A 21,205-nucleotide genomic window follows, 5' to 3' on the forward strand; every position below is an offset into this window, starting at 1 on the left:
GGCCGGGCCCCATACTGGAGTCAGGGCAGTCATGCCCTGATGGCGGCCCTGCTGGAGGCTGGAGGGGCCCCCTCTCCCCGCGGACCGGCTGAAAAACCCCAACGGCCCGGTCCTGGTCCGCGGACCGGCGGTTGGGGACCTCTGTGATAGAGGACTCAAACCTGCACTATGTCTACAAGACTGAAGAATGTTCAAGTTACCTCTGTGTCAAAAGAACTGGGGTCAATATGGAGAGTTGTGTCCAGTATAGCTGCATTTAATCTGTAGTAGTCACTACAAATTACTTGTGAGGCCACATCTAGAATGTGGGATCCAGTTTTGGGCTTCACATTTTAAAACAGTTATTCGGAAGTTAGAGTCAGTTTAGAGGCAGCAGCTAGATTATTACAAGGGACGGAGACTTCTCATATGTTGAGCGGTTGGAAAAGTTGGGCTTTTTTAGCTTAGAAAAACGAAGCCTCAGAGGAGATCTCACTTATATGTATAAATACATGTGAGATCAATACAAAGGACTTGTGTAATGGGATGGGTGGTGGAGCCACTGTGCCGTGGTGCAAGGAGAGACTCGGGAAAATAACTAGGGACCTCACGAAATTCAACTTCGGATGTACAGCGGCTTGACTACTCCATGACCCAAGGAGGGGCGAGGAAGGTGGACCAGGTGCTAATCCGGGTCTGACCTCGGGAAGATAGCAACTGACCCCCAAGGGACAGGAGGCAGGAACAGGCGGGCACGGCTGGTAGACTGGCAGGCGGGCACGGTAGGTAGACAGGCTGACGGACAGGAAGGTAAATGGAGATACATGCACTGGGACCTGAGAACTAACAAGAGTGTTTAGCAAACAAATTTACAACGTTGCACAGGCACCTCCATGTTGGAGGAGGTGCCTTAAGTAGTTTATTTTATTTATTTTACTCACTTACATAGCGCCATTAATTCCACAGCGTTTTACAGACATTATGGGCACTGTCCCCATTGGGGCTCACAATCTACATTCCCTATGATTATGTCTTTTGGAGTATGTGAGGAAACCGGAGAACCAGGAGGAAACCCACACAAACTCCTTGCAGATGTTGTCTTTTTAGTGTAATCCAACCATTGGCCAGGGACATTCAGCATGGCGTGCGGCCCCTTAAGAGGCAGGAAGTGCGCGTGCCCCCCCAAGCACAGTACTCGGGGATCTGTTAGTTGTGCGTGTACCCCGGGCAGTGTCAGTGTGTAAGGAGGACGGAGGAGTGGAACACTCTTAGCGGGGGCTGTGGCAGTAAGGGGGTCGGCGTCTCTGCCACAGGAGAGGGGCAGGAGGCAGAGACGCAGGCGCTACAACTTGCACATGACTTATTCCTTCCAAGAACCAGGGGCACTCATTACGTTTGGAGGAGAGGAGATTCCGGCAGCTAAATAGGAAAGGGTTCTTTACAGTTAGAGCAGTCAGACTGTGGAATGCCGACCACAAGAGGTAGTAATGGCAGACACTAGAACAGTTTTTAAAAAATGGCTGGATGTTTTTATCACAACAAATGGCATTGTGGGTTTTAAATAAACTAGCGATAGAGAACGTATAACTGGTGGAGGAAGGTTGACCTTGATGGACCGGAGTCTTTATTCTAACAATCTATAGAACACCAGCTACTTAAGCTCGGCTACTATTCTTTGCGGCCACTGCAGCTCAGCTCCATTGCAGTGACTGACAGAGGGCGGAAATGTAGAGGGAGAAATTGTGCGAATGCCTGTACAGGTCGAATAAACTTGTTCATAAAATCTGTTATGGCAATCTGCCAACAGCAGGGGGTGCCATTGCGCCCAGGCGTTGTGATGGGAGGGAATAAAGGAGACCACAACCCGGTGATGCTCAGCAAGAGTCCCTCACTCTGGGAGGGTCAAGAGTATATTTTTATAGGTTTTCCAAGGGGGTTTCCAGAACTGGGGCCCCTCTACAAAGACACTCAATTGTCTAATTAATCCAGTAGTCTTACTTAATTGGTTACACCCAGTTATGCAACATTACATCTATTACTTATCTACTTTAACATAATACTCTTGGCAGGTGGCCATCATCATCTCAAGTTCACTTTAAGCAAAGTCATTCTTGTTCTTAAAGTTATATGAAGCTCTCAACCGCCATCTTGGATATCTGTATGTCGCAGCAGAAATTCTTCTTAGCACAAAGTCTTATATAATTCAAACACATCACACAATTAATATAAGAATCTGTTCCTTCACAAAATCCTTGCGAAAAGCGCGATATCCATTGAAGATGTTGATTATGGTTAAGTGAATCAGCTGCTCAGTGGAACTCTCTCTCATAGTAATGGTTATCTCATTCAGTTGAGTAGGATGGTACGTCAAGAGGAGGCAAGAACATATACAAGAGAGCAGAAAGTAGTCATAGCTAAGATTGTAACTTTCATTACTGATGCTTTGCAGAGGTGAAATCTAGTACCATTGGATGAGAGACTTGGGGAGGAAACCTGAATCAAATTAATTTGGAATGGAAAATCTGTGAATCTGAGAAGGAAGTTGGCAAAATTCTGCTTTGACTTCCACATAAAGACAGCTATTTATGAAGTGCAACCAAAAGAGTCATTCCACATACAGTTCCTGATGGTTTAATGGGAATGACTCCAAAACATTTACTAGGTGTCCATCATTTTTGAAGGTTGGTACTGTAAAATCTTTGGAAGTGCACCCCAGCCACCACCATGCTTCACCGTAGGCAGGGTGTTCTTTTTAGCATTTGCTTCATTCATCCTCTTTCAATAATACTTTTATCCATAGGCCTGAAAATGTTCTGTTTTGTTTCATCGCTCGACAGGACAGAATCCCAAAATTCCTGTGACTTATTGACATGATTTTGACACTATTAGAGCTGACAACTCTGGTCAGTGAAGGTGTACTTCTTGGAGATGGGTCATGTTTCCTTCAAGTCCAGGTAATGTAGTCAGTGTTCCTGGGACTTTGAATGTTTTTAGAGTTACAGCTGGAAGCAGTCTTTACAAGTTCAATATCTTTGCAATTCTTTTGTATTCTTTTCCTTGTTTCCACTAAGCAATGGTCTCTTCACAACTTTTTCAACCACTCTCGAGAACACAAGAATATTAATGAACCAAAGGGAGTTAACCATAAAGACTGGGCTAAGATTCCTCAGGAATGAGGCAAAACCGATGTCTGGGTATGTGGGTATGTAGCAATGTTTACAGCTGGTGATAACTGCCATAATGATAATAATTTTTATTTTTATAGCGCCAACATATTCTGCAGCACTTTACAATTTTAGGGGGACTTATACAGACGTTACAAAATAAGCATAACTCATATCAAAAGGAGTGAGGGCCCTGCTCGCAAGCTTACAGTCTATGAGGACATAGGGGGGGCACAAAAGGTATCATGTACATATGTTATATAATATAGCCATAATATACTAAATAGGGTATGTACATAACACTACATGAACTGTTCGCCAGTCAGTACGTGTACATTACAGACTATTATGTGCATGAATGGTATGAATTTGAAGAAAATTTTAATATGGGCTAAACTAGGACAGTTAGATAAGTATGTTAAGGCGATAGGCCAGTCTAAAGAAATGGGTTTTTAGGGCACACTTAAAACTGTGGGTATTGGGAATTAATCGAATTGTCCTGAGTAGTGCATTCCAAAGAATTGGCGCAACACATGAGAAATCTTGGAGACGAGAGTGGGAAGTTCGGAGGATTTTAGTTTAAAGTCATTGGCAGAACAGAGGGCATGGGTAGGGTGGTGACTGCGATGAGGGAGGAGATGTAGGGCGGTGCTGAAGCATGGAGCGCTTTGTGAGTAAGCGTGATAAGTTTATATTGAACTCTGTATTGGATGGGCATAGGGAACAGGCATCGGTGTAGCGGTTGGAGAGGAATATGATCCTGGCTGTTGCATTAAGGACGGATTGGAGATGGGAAAGTTTAGAAAGAGGGAGACCGATTAGTAAAAAAGTTGCAGTAGTCCAGGCGAGAATGAATAAGAGCTACAGTAAGAGTTTTTGCCGAGTCAAAGGTAAGAAAAGTTATGAGTCTAGAGATGTTTTTGAGGTGTAGATGACGTGAACGAACGAGTGATTTGATGTGAGGAACGAAGGAAAAATCTGAATCAAACATGACCCCAAGACAGCGGGCATGTTGCTGGGAGTAAAGGTAGAGCCACAAACGGAAATAGCAATAAAGGGCACAGGTAGGTTAGTGGAGGGAGGAAATACAAGTAGTTCAGTTTTTGGCAGATTCAGTTTTAGATAGAGGGAGGACATACTGTTAGAGACAGCGGAAAGACAATCACTGGTCTTTTGTAATAATGCAGGGGTGATATCTGGAGCAGAGGTTTATAATTGGGTGTCATCAGCATAGAGATGGTACTGAAAATCAAATCTGCTGATTATTTGTCCAATAGGAGCAGTGTATAAGGAGAAAAGAAGGGGGCCTAGGACTGATCCTTGAGGAACACCGACAGTAAGGGGAAGGAGAGAGGAGGAGGAGCCGGCAAAAGATACAGTGAAGGAGCGGTCAGAGAGGTAGGAGAACCAGGAGAGAACAGTGTCGTTGAGGCCAATAGTGAGGAGCATAGTGAGCAGGAGCTGGCGATCCACAGTGTTGAATGCTGCAAAGAGATCCAGGAGAATCAGCAGGGAGTAGTGGCCATTAGATTTAGCTGTTAGTAGATCATTAGAGACTTTAGGGAGTGCAGTTTCAGTAGAGTCTAAAGAGCGGAAACCAGATTGGTAAGGGTCAAGAAGAGAGTTATCTGAGAGATAGCGGATTAGACGGGAGTGGACCAGGCATTCCAGGAGTTTAGAGATAAAGGGAAGATTGGAAACAGGTCTGTAGTTAGCAGCGCAGTTCTGGTCAAGGGATAGTTTTTTAAGTAATAGATGTACAGTACAGACCAAAAGTTTGGACACACCTTCTCATTTAAAGATTTTTCTGTATTTTCATGACTTTGAAAATTGTACATTCACACTGACGGCATCAAAACTATGAATTAACACATGTGGAATTATATACTTAACAAAAAAGTGTGAAACAACTGAAAATATGTCTTATATTCTAGGTTCTTCAAAGTAGCCACCTTTTGCTTTGATGACTGCATTGCACACTCTTGGCATTCTCTTGATGAGCTTCTAGAGGTAGTCACCGGAAATGGTTTTCACTTCACAGGCGTGCCCTGTCAGGTTTAATAAGTGGGATTTCTTGCCTTATAAATGGGGTTGGGACCATCAGTTGTGTTGTGCAGAAGTCAGGTGGATACGCAGCGGATAGTCCTACTGAATAGACTGTTAGAATTTGTATTATGGCAAGAAAAAAGCAGCTAAGTAAAGAAAAACGCGTGGCCATCATTACTTTAAGAAATGAAGGTCAGTCAGTCCCAAAAACTAGGCAAACTATGAAAGTGTCCCCAAGTGCAGTTGCAAAAACCATCAAGCGCTACAAAGAAACTTGCTCACATGAGGACCACCCCAGGAAAGGAAGACCAAGAGTCACCTCTGCTTCTGAGGATAAGTTTATCCGAGTCACCAGCCTCAGAAATCACAGGTTAACAGCAGCTCAGATTAGAAACCAGATCAATGCCACACAGAGTTCTAGCAGCAGACACATCTCTACAACAACTGTTAAGGAGGAGACTTTGTGCAGCCGGCCTTCATGGTAAAATAGCTGCTAGGAAACCACTGCTAAGGACAGGCAACAAGCAGAAGAGACTTGTTTGGGCTAAAGAACACAAGAAATGGACATTAGACCAGTGGAAATCTGTGCTTTGGTCTGATGAGTCCAAATTTGAGATCTTTGGTTCCAACCACCGTGTCTTTGTGCGACGCAGAAAAGGTGAACGGATGGACTCTACATGCTTGGTTCCCACCGTGAAGCATGGAGGAGGAGGTGTGATGGTGTGGGGGTGCTTTGCTGGTGACACTGTTGGGGATTTATTCAAAATTGAAGGCATACTGAACCAGCATGGCTACCACAGCATCTTGCAGCGGCATGCTATTCTATCCGGTTTGCGTTTAGTTGGACCATCATTTATTTTTCAACAGGACAATGACCCCAAACACACCTCCAAGCTGTGTAAGGGCTATCTGACCAAGAAGGAGAGTGATGGGGTGCTACGCCAGATGACCTGGCCTCCACAGTCACCAGACCTGAACCCAATCGAGATGGTTTGGGGTGAGCTGGACCGCAGAGTGAAGGCAAAAGGGCCAACAAGTGCTAAGCATCTCTGGGAACTTCTTCAAGATTGTTGGAAGACCATTTCCGGTGACTACCTCTTGAAGCTCATCAAGAGAATGCCAAGAGTGTGCAAAGCAGTAATCAAAGCAATATGTGGCTACTTTGAAGAACCTAGGATATAAGACATATTTTCAGTTGTTTCACACTTTTTTGTTAAGTATATAATTCCACATGTGTTAATTCATAGTTTTGATGCCTTCAGTGTGAATGTACATTTTTCATGGTCATGAAAATACAGAAAAATCTTTAAATGAGATGGTGTGTCCAAACTTTTGGTCTGTACTGTATGCTGGCGTGTTTAAAAGAGGAGGGGAAAAATACCAGATGAGAGGGAGAGGTTGAATATTTTAGGTAGGTGAGTGGTGACAGCTGGAGAAAGGGACTGAAGATGTGAGGGAATAGGGTCACTGGTGCAGGTGGTAGGGCCAGAAGATACAAGGAGCCTGGTCACTTCTTCCGTGACTGCATCTTGCTCATTTTCTGACTTTGAACCAATGTTGGAGGGAGGAGCATGCATAACATTTGGGGATTGGGAGAAAATTTCCTATCGGATATGGTCAAATTTTTCTTTGAAATAATTGGCCAGATTTTCAGCGCTGAGGTCGGTGGTCGAGGCCTGTGCTGTTTGATTAAGGAGAGAATGAAAAGTGTCATAGAGGTGTTCAGGATTATTGGACAATAAGATGATGAAGTTGTTAAAGTTGGTTTGTTTGGAGAGGTGAAGGGCGGAGTTATATGTTTTAAGCATAAATTCATAATGGATGAAATCTTCGGCCAGGTTAGATTTTCAACACAGCCGTTCAGCGCACCTGGAGCACCGCTAGAGAAAACGTGTTTGCGGCGTGTGCCAGGGTTGTTGCCATCTATGCCGAGTTGTTCTAAGTGTAGGAGGTGCGGCTTCATCCAGGGCGCATTACAATATTTCGTTATAGTGCTTCAGTGCAGGGTCAGGACATGAGAGGGAGGAGATTGGGGCCAATGATGATTGCAACGTTTTCATAAATCTCTGGGTGTTAATGGCGCATATATTTCTATAAGTGTGGAAAGTGGGGGTGTCATGAGTGGGGTTACAGTTCTTGACAGATAATGAAAGAAGGTTGTGGTTAGAGAGCGGAAGAGGAGAGTTAATAAAGTCATGTACTGAGCATAGCCGGGAGAAGATCAGGTCCAGTGTGTTCCCGTCTTCATGTGTAGGAGAATTAGTAAGTTGTGAAAGGCCGAAGTAAAAGGTTAGCGATAAAAGATGAGCGAAAGATGGGGAAAGGGGATCGCCAATTGGGATGTTAAAGTCCCCCACGATGAGAGTGGGGATGTCACAAGATAGAAAATTTGGAAGCCAAGTGGAAAAGTGATCCAGAAACTGATGGGAGGTGCCCGGAGGGTGATACATACATGCCAGTCACAGGGAGAAAGGCCGGTAGAGTCTGACAGTCTGGACCTCAAAAAGAAGGGAAGATAAGGGAGGGGTACTGGGGGGAAAAAGTGCATTTTGTTGAAAGGAGCAGACCAACACCTCCGCCTGATCTGTTGTTAGTTCTCGGGGTATGAGAGAAGTGTAGGCCACCATATGAGAGAGAGCAGCAGCGGCGGTGGTATCCGACTACTGGATCCATGTTTCAGTGAGAACAAGAAGGTTAAGGGAATTGAGAGGAAAAAGTCATGGATGTAGGAGAGTTTATTACATGCTGACTGCACATTTCAAAGGGCACAATTGAAAGAGACAGAAGGCATGCAAGGAATATTAATGAGGTTAGCAGGGTTTCTGAATGTAGCAGGGAAAGGGTTCTACTAAGTACTCAAGATGCAGCTCATGAAGGGATGGAATCATTCTTGGATGGCAGGAGTCATTAAATGTGCAATTTTGTGGTGAATTTAGAGAAACCACATGTTATATTAGTTGTGTTGAGCTTTTTATATCGTTCTTGTTTCATTAGTTTATTGCAAACAGCAAAACGGGTTTGGAAATAAAAGGAATTTGGAAAGGAAGTTGAATAATTTTTATTGCAACTATATGTATAATAATTACTTTTATATTTGGCAGCACTTTACAATGCACAGGGTACTTGTACAAATAAGACTTTTCCATAGAATAAGCTTGGTTATTATTCAAGGCAGCTCATAAAATGGTAGAGACAGAATCTAAAAATAAAAAACAGAAAATCCCATTGTATGATTTTTGCATAATTAATTTGCATTTTATTGCATGATATAAGTATTTGATCACCCACCAACTAGAAAGAATTCTGCTGGTTTTTCTTTAAGAAGCCCTCCTACACTGCATTCATAACCTGTATTAATTACACCTACATTTCCCACATTCTGAACATGAAAAAGGCTTCTTCCCTGTGTGGGCTTTCTGGTGGCTATCAAGATACTCTTTCCGAATAAAACATTTCCCACATTCTGAACATGAAAAAGGCTTCTCCCCGGTGTGGGTTCTCTGATGTTTGAGAAGATTTGATTTGTCTGTAAAACATTTCCCACATTCTGAACATGAAAAAGGCTTCTCCCCTGTGTGGGTTTTCTGGTGGTTATTAAGATGCGCTTTCTGCATAAAACATTTCCCACATTCTGAACATGAATATGGCTTCTCCCCTGTGTGAGTTTTCACATGCTCAATAAGATTTGATCTCTGATAAAAACATTTCCCACATTCTGAACATGAAAAACGCTTCTCCTCTGTGTGGGTTCTCTGGTGTCGATCAAGATCCGCTTTCTGAATAAAACATTTCCCACATTCTGAACATGAAAAAGGCTTCTCCTCTGTATGGGTTTTCTGGTGGTTATTAAGATGCGCTTTCCGCATAAAACATTTCCCACATTCTGAACATGAATATGGCTTCTCCCCTGTGTGAGTTTTCACATGCTCAATAAGATTTGATCTCTGATAAAAACATTTCCCACATTCTGAACATGAAAAAGGCTTCTCCTCTGTGTGGGTTCTCTGGTGTCGATCAAGATCCGCTTTCCGAATAAAACATTTCCCACATTCTGAACATAAAAAAGGCTTCTCCCCTGTGTGGGTTTTCTGGTGGTTATCAAGGTGCTCTTTCCGAATAAAACATTTCCCACATTCTGAACATGAAAAAGGCTCCTTCCCTGTGTGGGTTTTCTGGTGGTTATCAAGATACTCTTTCCGAATAAAACATTTCCCACATTCTGAACATGAAAAAGGCTTCTCCCCGGTGTGGGTTCTCTGATGTTTGAGAAGATTTGATTTGTCTGTAAAACATTTCCCACATTCTGAACATGAATATGGCTTCTCCCCTGTGTGAATTCTCTGATGTATAACAAGATCTGATTTACGATTAAAATGTTTACAACATTCTGAACATGATAATGGCTTCACCCCTGAGTGAGCTCTCCGCTCCTTAGCTCCCTTTCTGTGCTCAACATTCTGTAATGAATCAGAAGATAGGACCACTTGACCATAAAATAGATCTTTTCTGTGAAGGGCTGATGTTATATCTGAAGCAATGGCATGCTCTTCATATGTATCTGGTGTGATACCATGATCATCTGCTTTCAAATCTGAGGATATCATATGTCTTTCTGAGTTCATGGTAAAGGCATCTGCCAAGAATAAAACAAACATATTTGTAATAATGTAACTGTATATTTATATTGTTAATGTTATATTTATTAGGATTTCTATATGAAATAGCAAAATTCAGTTATTAACCAACTAAAAGTGTGATGCCAAAATAGATCTCAATCTATCGATAGAGCAAGATACTGATATTAAGACACTACACAGTTTTTCAGCAGTTTTCTGATTTCAGTGTTGATCCTTAAATGCACTTTAGCAGAGCAGGGCAGCGTGGTGGAGCAGGGCAGCGTGGTGGAGCAGGGAAGCGCGGTGGAGCAGGGCAGCGCGGTGGAGCAGGGCAGCGCGATGGAGCAGGGCAGCACGGTGGGGCAGGGCAGCGCGGTGGAGCAGGGCAGCGCGGTGGAGCAGTATGGTAATGAACAGTAAAGCCCTGACATTAAACCAGATGCAAGCCTGAATTTATTAATTTATGTGCAATGACAATCTAAAATTATGTCATTCAGTCGAGGCGGAGTAGGAATTTTGTTACACAGCCACCATCTGCCTTTAGCAGTAGTGGCTGAGTGGCATTTAAATAGTTAGGTACACATTGCTTCCCCCCATGAGTTATTATTGCAGCTGTGGGTCTGGTAAAGTCCCCCGTGGCTGCCATGTTGGTCCCCAGTGGCTCCCAATGCGCGGACTGTGTACAGAAGACACTGACTGTATGACTGTATGATGTCAGCCAGGTGCGTTTCATTCTGAAATTCTGCGGCGTTTTAGAGAAATTCATACTTTAATAGACTAGTCGGACAGGCGGGTTCCCGGCGGCTTCTCTCTGCCCGCTGTCTTAGATTGACAGGCCTCTGCCTACGTGATCTATTACTTGTATATGGGGAATTATTTTTGCATAACGAGCTGTGGTCTTTAATGGTGTTTTTTTTTGTGTTTTGGTCACTTTTTGATTTTTTTTTTTATTATGCAGAATAAGTAAAAGCTGCAATTCAGACAGTTTCTCTTTTTTTTTTTAATTCTGTCATCGTGCTACATAAATATTGAAATAGTTTTATACATACAACTTGTTATGAAAATGGTGATACCAAATATGCCAGGTTTGTTTTTCTTCTTTCAAATTAAGCTATTTTTTTATTGGCAGCATTGGCCATTTGGGGATTTTTTTCTTGCATTGTTTAACACTTTTTTTAGACTTTATTTACAGAATAATATAATTAATTATTGAGATAATACAGTGCGGAACCACAAAATTTCACCCAGCATTTCAATTTTTGTTCTCAGATTTTTCATTATAAAGTCTTACTGATAACAGGATTATGACCGCACCCTGAGAGAGGGGATCCGCCCTTCAAGGACAGGAAACCTACAGGCTTAAAAGGTTGGCACCTCTCCTCCGCATCAGTTGGATTACAGCGCGTGATAGGACCTCCATTGGTTGTTGCCAAAACACAAATCTTAACCGCACCACAAATCACAACTAAAACGGTGAACTTATAACACTAGTGAAAGAAGTGCTCACACACACGTGACAGGAGGGATTATAAGGGTGCTGTCATGGGTTCCGAAAAAAATCATAAGACTCACCCATGACGGCACCATGACAGAATTATAGAGAAAATTAAGAATTTAGGGAGGGACCACAGCCTGGAGCACCCTTCTTTCAAAGGTGAGGCCATGCCATCAAATGAAGATTGGCTACTTGTGGATGGTGAATTAGCCCCAGAGAGGAGATTTGGAATCTGCGGGAGGACCCACGAGTCAGTGACAGACATTGTCCTCAACCATGAAAAGCCCCTGACATGATGGTAGTCTTCATAGGAGTCTTCTTACTGCCAACTCAACTGCAAGTAATTCCTTCAAGTTTGAGGAACAAAAAACTCTCTTGTCCCCGTCCAAAAGCCCTGGTTTACTACGTCTACTACGGAGCCCACCTGGACAGATTAGTGACACTCAGCCACCAAAGAAGGGACTGCATTGACATTGGGGATAGCATCAACCTTCCTTCCAGGTGTCCTCTAAAGGAAATGTAATTTCTTAACACATCCTACTGCAAGGCTCTAGTATGGAACTGGGCTCACAAGACTGCCGGAAGGCACAAAGTTAGAAACCTAGAAGGGACATAGCGCTTCTAAGGGACAGGATGGGGAATTTCAGGGCCCTTAACATCTGGCCTCGGATCTTTTCTTTTTTATCGCCTGGGAAATGATACTTCTGCACCTCTGAGTCCAGCAGTAGCCCCAAATATTACTGTATTTTTAGGGGCTCTATCTTTGACTTTTTAAGGTTCAATAGCCAACCTAAACATTCTTAGGTGGATATCACTTCCTGTAACTGACTAGTGCAATGCCAGGTCGAATTGCCTACAACCAGAAAATTATACAAATACAGGATAATCAATACATTCTTCTCCCGGAGAGGGGCCATCACCTCTTCTGGGAAGAGTAACTTTATTGCAGATTTTACATATTCCATTTTGAATGAAAGGATTCTCAGGAATTTAATAAAGCCCTTCAAATGTATTATCATCCTGAAAGAGCAGTTTGGTTTCTTGATTAGAAAGAGAGGGGATTAAAATCCCTTCCCTCTTTCTGACACTGAAACTTCTAATAGGACAGCCTTCTGCACCAGCTGAGACTTTGGCCTCTGGGCCCGTTGCCATGCTGACAAAGACCTAGAGGGAATTACCACGAATCTTCCATGCGGGATTGAGCGGAACTCCATTTCTAGACCGGATTTTATCAGGCCGAGAATCCAACTGTTTCCCGATATTTTTTCCCAGGCCGGGAAGAAGGACGAAAGTCTCCCCCCACCTGGGCTGGAAATCACTGACTTTTTTGGAATCCTGGGAAGAGGTTCCGAACATGAAGCTGCTACCTTTTCTTCTTTGATCTTTCCATTTGTCTTGATCTGTGGAGGTCTTCCTTCAATTCAACCTTCTTTTCCGGAAGGATCGCTTGCAGGCTGGGATGGACAAGTTAGGATATCCCTTTTTAGCATTGCAAGCCTTTTCCAAAGCTGGGCCAAACAGGTGTTCCCCCTCACACGGAATGGCACACAGTCTCATTCTAGCCTGGAGTTTCCCTGGCCAACATTTTAACCATAAGTGTTTGAAATGTCTGCTGACCTTGCCGCTAAACAAACTTGAATCAGCCGAAGCGAAGATAGAAAAGCTGCAGCCCCTCGCATAAGTGGGACAGTGGCCAAGATATTGTGTCTTGACATAGTCTTGACATTGTGTCTTTTAACTGGGTTTCCAGATGATCCAACCAGATGATTAAGGATCTGGCTGTACATGTAACAGCCATTGTTGGCTCTAGAGCACCAGTCAACATCTCCAATGTACATCTAAGCCGCCTTTACTATGGCCGCATCCAGTTTTGGGGCTTTGTCCCTGTTTGACAAGGAAGGCTCATCCAAGGGATATTGTCACGGGTGTGTCGCCACGAAGATCGTCACGATTACACAGCCTGACTTCTCGCAGCTGAGTTTTTGGTGTTTTGTGTTTTTCGGCAGTGAGAGAGTTAACTCTCTCTCTCTGTGCTAGACGAGGTCCAGCCTCGCCCAGCTGCAATCAATGCTGCAGTAGTGGGACTCCTTCAAATGCCTGCCGGTCTGTTAGGGTAGTGTCGGTGAAAGCATTTCATACAGACAAACAGAGCGGATCGTGGTATTTTGGAGTTCTGAGCTAAGTGTATTTGGTGTGGTTTTTCCCTTCCTCGCTTTATCATTTATCTCCTTTCCCGTTGGTGTTCCCTCTGTTGTTGTGGTGTAGTTTTTGTATACAAGGTGGTTTTTGGTTTAACCCTTGTACTGTCTCGTTCATCTAAGTACTGAGTGTTGGCATATTATTTCCTGTTCCCTATTGTTGTGATCGGGGTCCTTCTCAGGACCTCCTGTACGCAGAGACAGCGTGACATTTTCACCGACCCACTAAGATGCTCTCCAGCTACCATGGATCCAGTAGCCGGTCTAGCTCGGCAGTTGCAGAGTTTGTCCATGGAACTGGCGGACGTTAGGTCCAAGGTTTTGTATCCCCAGGAGCAAGCAGTACCAGAACCTAAAGTAGCTCTCCCTGACAGGTTCACTGGGGGGCGGGACAAGTTTTTTGTTTTCCGGGAGGCATGCAAGTTGTACTTTCGGCTGCGGCCTCGGTCATCGGGGAGTGAAGAACAAAGGGTGGGAATTGTCATCTCGCTCCTACAAGGGACCCACAATCTTGGGCATTCTCTCTTCCCCCGGGCTCCCCGGCTCTCCAGTCAGTGGATAGGTTTTTTGCAGCTCTGGGTCTCGTATATGATGACCCGGATCGGATCTCCCTTGCTGAATCTAAGTTACGTAGGATCCAGCAGGGAGATCGTCCGACGGAGGAATTCTGTTCGGAGTTCCGTAGGTGGGCCACGGACACCCAGTGGAATGACCCGGCTCTTAGGAGCCAGTTTTGTCAAGGTTTATCCGACAAATTAAAGGATGTTTTGGCACAGTATGACCCTCCCGCGTCACTGGAAGCCGTTATGGCCCTTGCTATTCGCATTGACAGACGGCTTCGGGAGAGGTGCGGGGTAACTCCACCCTCTGTGATGACTCCACCTTCTACAGGTGTTCCTTATATGGAGGGTTCCCTGGTCAGTCCAGAGGAGCCTATGCAATTAGGAGGGACATCATTTCGGGGGAGGGGACCGGTGGTGCGCCATAAGACAGGAAGGTGTTTCTTCTGCGGGAGAAAGGGACATTTTATTGGGGAGTGTCCATCCCGTCCCTTGCAGAGTGAAGAGTCGTCGGAAAACTGTTGATCCCAGGTTGTGTGGTGGACGGCAATCTGGGAGTAGGTATTTCGTCCCTAGGTTCATCTCAGTTTCTCGTACCGGCGGAGGTGGTGGTGGGTACGAGAACTGAGAGGATATCTGTTCTTCTGGATAGTGGTGCCGGGGCTAATCTGGTGGACGCTTGGTTTGCCCGGGTTCAAGGTATGCGATTGAGTGAATTGGCTAAACCCATCCCCATATTCTCGATTGATGCCAGGCCCCTCGGTCAGGGAAGTTTTTTGCAATCTGTGCATAACGTAAAACTTCAAGTGGGGGCTATACATAAAGAACTGTTGTCTTGCTACGTATTGGAGGGTCTTTCCACTCCTATAGTGTTGGGCCTTCCTTGGTTAATTATGCATAACCCGGTTATTAATTGGCAATCCAGAGAGATAAGCCAATGGAGTAAATTCTGTAATAAAAACTGCATGAATACGGTCATCGGTGCGGTTACTCCTAGGGTCTTACCTCCATTTCTGGCGGACTTTGAGGATGTACTCTCGGAGAAAGGGTGTCAGGAACTACCTCCTCATCGCGAGTATGACTGTTCTGTAAAACTGCTCCCTGAGGCCAAGTTACCTAAAGCTAGGTTGTATAACCTTTCTGGTCCTGAGAGGCAGGCCATGAAGGATTATATTTCTGAAAGTCTGGCTAAGGGGCATATTAGACCTTCATCTTCCCCGGTGGCCGCGGGGTTCTTCTTTGTGAAGAAGAAAGATGGAGGCCTACGCCCTTGCCTGGATTTCGGTGAACTTAATCGGATTACGGTCCGAGATCCGTATTCGCTCCCACTTATTCCCGATCTCTTTAATCAGATCGTGGGCGCCAAATGGTTCTCTAAGTTGGATCTCGGGGGGCGTACAATCTGATTAGGATGAAAGAGGGGGATGAGTGGAAGATGGCGTTTAACACTCCGGAGGGGCATTATGAGAACCTTGTCATGCCATTCGGTCTGACTAATGCCCCGGCGGTGTTCCAACACTTTGTTAATGACATTTTTCGCCGCCTGGTGGGACAGTTTGTTGTCATATATCTGGATGATATCTTAATTTACTCGCCGGATCTGGTGTCTCATCAGGAGCACGTTAGGCAGGTGTTACAGATCTTGCGGGATAATAAACTGTATGCCAAATGGGAAAAGTGTGTGTTCGCCGTACAGGAACTCCAGGCTTCCTGGTTTCAGCGTCCGGTTTTCGTATGGACCCTGGGAAAGTGCGGGCAGTTCTTGAGTGGGATCTGCCATAGAATCTTAAGGCACTACAACGTTTCCTGGGGTTTGCTAATTATTACCGGAAGTTCATTCGTAATTTCTCGTCCATGGTTAAGCCTCTCATAGACATGACAAAAAAGGGGACGGATTTTTCTAGGTGGTCTGACAAGGCTTGTCAAGCTTTCTCCTCCTTGAAAAAAGTTTTGCCTCGGCACCCATAATCATTCAACCTGATGCGTCACAGCCATTCATTGTAGAGATAGACGCTTCCGAGGTAGGGGTGGGAGCAGTATTGTCACAAGGTTCGTCCCCTGGTAAGTGGCATCCGTGCGCCTTTTTCTCTAAAAAATTGTCGTCCGCTGAGAGGAATTACGATGTCGGCAATAGGGAACTCTTGGCCATTAAGCTAGCTTTTGAGGAGTGGCGCCATTTTTTGGAGGGGGCAGTCCATCCGGTCACCGTCATCACCGATCACAAGAACCTGCTATATCTGGAGTCCGCAAAACGTCTGAATCCCAGACAAGCCAGGTGGTCGTTGTTTTTTACCAGGTTTAATTTTGTCGTTACATATCGTCCTGGGTCAAAAAATGTGAAGGCGGATGCCTTATCTCGTAGTTTCCCTGGGGCCGGGAATACGGATGACCCGGTTCCTATCCTTCAAGAGGGGGTGGTGGTGTCGGTAGTATGCTCTGAGCTTGAGGAGGAGGTATTGGAGGCTCAGGGGGACGCCCCTGTTGGACCTCCAGGGAGACTGTTTGTTCCAGATCAGTTACGACAAAAGGTGATCGAGGCACACCATAACTCAGCTTTGGCAGGACACCCAGGGAGTAAAGCAACTGTGGATCTACTCTCGCGTCGGTTTTGGTGGCCTAACTTACATATAGAGGTGGTAAATTTTGTTGCGTCCTGTGGGGTTTGTGCGCGCTCTAAGACCCCACATACCCGTCCGTCTGGGGCCATCTTACCTTTGAAGATCCCGGAGCGTCCTTGGACTCATCTGTCTATGGACTTTATTACGGACCTCCTGCCGTCTTCGGGTAAAACGGTCATTCTCGTTGTAGTAGACAGGTTCAGCAAGATGGCACATTTTATCGCTCTTCCTGCTCTTCCAAATGCTAAAACTCTTGCGCAGGTGTTCATTGGGGAGATTGTGAGGCTTCACGGGGTACCCTCCGATGTGGTGTCGGATCGGGGGTCTCAGTTTGTGTCCAAGTTCTGGAAGGCATTTTGTACTCGGCGGGGGATGCATTTATCGTTCTCATCGGCTTTTCATCCTCAGACCAATGGTAGACGGAACGTCTGAACCAGAGTTTGGAGACATATCTCCAGTGTTTTGTGTCAGAGAACCAGGAGGACTGGGCTTCTTTCTTACCTCTGGCAGAGTTTGCTCTTAATAATAGGCGGAGCGAGTCCACTGGTAAGTCCCCGTTTTTTGGGGCATATGGTTTTCACCCCCAGTTTTGTACTTTCAGTAGGGGGGCTCTTCGGGGGTTCCTGAGGAGGAACGATTTTCCTCATCACTCACTTCAGTATGGAGAGGGGTGCTGAAGAATCTGAATACTATGGGGAACCGATACAAACGTATGGCTGATAGGAGGAGAGTGTCTGGTCCGGACCTAAGTGTGAACGATCGGGTATGGTTGTCTACCAGGTATATAAAACTTAAGGTTTCCTCCTGGAAACTGGGTCCCAGGTTCATCGGGCCATACAGGATCAGTTCTATAATTAATCCAGTGGCATTCCATCTTGACCTCCCCCCTACGTTTAAAATTCACAATGTGTTCCACAGATCGTTGCTTAAGAGGTATGTGGCGCCGGTGATACCGTCACCTTTACCTCCCCCTCCAGTGGTGGTCAATGGTAACTTGGAGTTCCAGGTATCAAAGGTCATCGATTCACGCTTTAATCGCCGGTCCCTTCAGTACCTGGTTCATTGGAAGGGGTATGGTCCTGAGGAGAGGATGTGGGTTCCTGCGTCGGATATTAACGCAGACCGATTAGTTCGGGCCTTCCACACGACTCACCCGGATAAACCTGGCCCTGAGGGTCCGCAGGCCCCTCGTAGAAGGGGGGGTACTGTCACGGGTGTGTCGCCACGAAGATCATCACGATTACACAGCCTGACTTCTCGCAGCTGAGTTTTTGGTGTTTTGTGTTTTTCGGCAGTGAGGGAGTTAACTCTCTCTCTCTGTGCTAGACGAGGTCCAGCCTCGCCCAGCTGCAATCAATGCTGCAGTAGTGGGACTCCTTCAAATGCCTGCCGGTCTGTTAGGGAAGTGTCGGTGAAAGCATTTCATACAGACAAACAGAGCGGATCGTGGTATTTTGGAGTTCTGAGCTAAGTGTATTTGGTGTGGTTTTTCCCTTCCTCGCTTTATCATTTATCTCCTTTCCCGTTGGTGTTCCCTCTGTTGTTGTGGTGTAGTTTTTGTATGCAAGGTGGTTTTTGTTTTAACCCTTGTACTGTCTCGTTCGTCTAAGTACTGAGTGTTGGCATATTATTTCCTGTTCCCTATTGTTGTGATCGGGGTCCTTCTCAGGACTAGATTACTGAGGTGCAGGGATCCTCAGGAGGTAGGGGTTACGCTGGCGGCCTGGACCTCTGTACCTTTAACAGTACCTCCAGGTAGAGGGATTAGTCAGGGCCCCAGCTTAGGGTCAGTTTAGGCCCCAGACCTCCTGTACGCAGAGACAGCATGACAGATATCTCCTCTTAATTGATGGGGAAAGGGAGCCTCTCTTTTCCATTCCCTCTAAATTATTTTTTCATTCATAGGAAATGACCTATGCTTTTTTTGTTCCAAGCCTCCAAACATAATGTCCTGAACTGATTTCTCGAGTTTGGACTCGACTATCCCCATTGTGGTCCAAACTGCCTTTACGAGTTTGTCCATCTCATCTATAGGAAAACAAAGACGGCCAGCATTACCGTCTGAGGAGGATTCGTCATCATTATTTGAAAAGCTAGACACATGCAACCCCGGGACCACTGGCTAGCCCTTTTACTCTTCTTACCTCTATGAACCTCTTCCTGGGAAAGGGATTTAAGGGACTTCCGCCATGATAATTGATCTTAAATCGGTGGCAGAGTTAGTGGTCTCCTCCGCTACTGTCTGCTCTATACAATACTGGCAAAGTTTTTTTTTGGTTGGAGTCAGGCAATAGATTTCTGCAAAGTGCACACTCCTTGTGCTTAGACTTTGCTGTACACTTCTTTCCCTGGCAATAACTGACAAAAAAGGGAAAGGCTACATCACTGAGTGAGCTTTCACAAAGATCACTTACCAGTGTGAGGCAATCATATAGTACGAGATTTAGAGGGGAACCCACCTCAGCCAAAAGACCATCTTTAGAGGCCGAAAACGCGTCTACTTTCCTGGAGCTCCTCTGTCTGGATTCGCCACTGCCTGCAGACCTCTGTCTCTCACAGACACTGCCACCAAAACTACTGCTACGGGGTCGACGCTGCTCCGCCTGCTTCTGGGGCTTCTTATCAGGCTGCTGCTGCTCAGTGATATCCGTTATTCTGGAGGGAACAATGAGCAAGGAAGCACCGATCCATGCTCCTGCCGTCATTTAAATGCCGGAGAAACGCTATTCCCCACCTCTCCAGACCCTTCCGGAACCCCCGGTTCCCACACACTTCCGGTCAAGCGGCTCACGCTTCATCCAGGCATGCCCCAGTTGTGCAATCTGGTCATGCCCTGGCCGCTGCTAAAATGCTGTTCAGGCGCATCCTGGCATCGAACATGCCTTCTTCGCATCAGAGAGGCGCGCCTTCAGACCGGAAAACGCCAGCTGGCGTGAATTCCAAGGAAGCAATGCACATGCAGCTGCCCTGTATCTCGCTTCCAGGCACGTGCCAACACCCGATGAGCCACGCTATCCTCGCCCAGGATGCTGCTCACCTGCGCCCGCACACAACCGTGAAAGTCCTCCTGGACCCACTGTGGTGCTTCTAGGGACCCTGGACTGGCCAAGGCAGGGAAAATACCGCTGCCTGAACCGTCCGTCTGGGCCTGGGAAATGATCTTCCGGTACAAAGGTTCACTCATCAAGGACAGGAAAACAACTGATCTGTGGGAGAGGTGCTGCCCTTTTAAGCCTGTGGGTATCCTGTCCTTGAAGGACGAATCCCCTCTTGTGGTGCTGTCATGGGTGATCGATAAAATTCATTTTATATAATTCATCAATTATATTTTATTTTACATAATGCATCTGTGGCGCCCCTGCGGGTTCAGTCGCCACAGGGGTACTGCATCTCACCCAGAGGTGTGGTATCTCACGCTCAGGTAAGGAAGGAGTACTGCCCAGGACCCTAACACCTCCATCCAACACTACACTACTCCAGACCGGCAGGAGGTGCATGATGCGTCGCTTCCTGCTGAGCCCTGTCCGTGGCTGGAGTGGGGGGAACCTAAGTGAGGGGGAACCATGTAGTGGGTGTAGGTGGAGGAAGAAGTTCAGGAGAGCACTTGTTAGGGATAGTATATAGAGAGAAACCATCTTGAAGAGATCAGGTCAGTCAGAGGAGGACAGTGAGAGGAGCAGGAGCTCTGTAGAAGCTCTGCTCTGGAGGAGGGCCTAGCCAGAGAAGCACAAGGCTGGAGAGAGAGAGAGAGGAGCAGGAAAGGAATGTGGAATGGACCCCAGGGGTACGGGTAGTGCTGGAGGCCACCCGTACGCCCGAATCTGCCAGGAGGTGGAGGGGTCAGGTCGCACAGAGAGGACCGGTCCCTAAACTAGCAGAGTTCTTTAAGCCTCAACTAGGAAACCGGAGGCTGCAGTATTTCAGGTACTGTAGCCACAAGCCACATCTAATCACCAGAAAGGTGGCCATAGAGGACCCAGGGGACAGAGAAGACATCGCCCGGCAAGGTCCACGGCCACTGGCCTGAGACACTGGGTGTGAGGTGCAGGGAGACGGCCAGAGGGAACACACAGAAGGGGGTCCCGTTACGTACTCCGGAGAGACCTGGGAGCTTGCTGAACCCCTCCCTGAGTAAGCACAGAACGCCGTGGGAAGTTACTTTAGTACTGGTAACTGGAAGTCTAAGAAACCGTGAGTAAACCCTGAGGACTGCACCTTACTGTCTCTGTGATCATTATCTGCGCCATCCTCTGCACTACACCATAACAGCAACATCTACACTGCCCTGGAGCTAAGCTCTACCTGTGGAGAGCTGAACCAACTCTGCTGCATTACCAACACCTCCAGAGGACCTGCTCCGCAGCGGCGGCTCCCTTTAGCCGCATACCACAGGTGGCGTCACAAACTGTATCTAAGAACTATAAATCCCCTGTAAATATTCCCTGTAAATATTCCCCTTTTGATTAACCGCCCTGGGTCACCGCCACTGTGACATCTCCCCTAGCAACGACCGGCCCGGCACCGTGTAC

General features: G+C 46.1%; 2 protein-coding genes across 2 annotated transcripts in view; both read right to left on the reverse strand.

Annotated features, from left to right (window-relative positions):
* The window catches only part of LOC141213618 (uncharacterized), a 297,701-nt gene that overhangs the window by 247,056 nt on the left and 29,440 nt on the right, over positions 1–21,205 (reverse strand). The gene's annotated exons all lie outside the window — the stretch shown is intronic.
* Positions 8,238–21,205, reverse strand: part of LOC141213603 (uncharacterized) — a 36,307-nt gene continuing 23,339 nt past the window's right edge. Inside the window, exon 9 of the mRNA XM_073665211.1 lies at positions 8,238–9,822. Within this exon, the coding sequence (XP_073521312.1) occupies positions 8,543–9,822 (1,280 nt within the window). The 3' untranslated portion in view covers positions 8,238–8,542. The remainder of the gene's footprint in view (positions 9,823–21,205) is intronic.

Source organism: Phyllobates terribilis, unplaced genomic scaffold, assembly GCF_046119375.1.
Source record: "Phyllobates terribilis strain yellow unplaced genomic scaffold, ASM4611937v1 Scaffold_200__1_contigs__length_3551848, whole genome shotgun sequence".
Classification (NCBI taxonomy): domain Eukaryota; kingdom Metazoa; phylum Chordata; class Amphibia; order Anura; family Dendrobatidae; genus Phyllobates; species Phyllobates terribilis.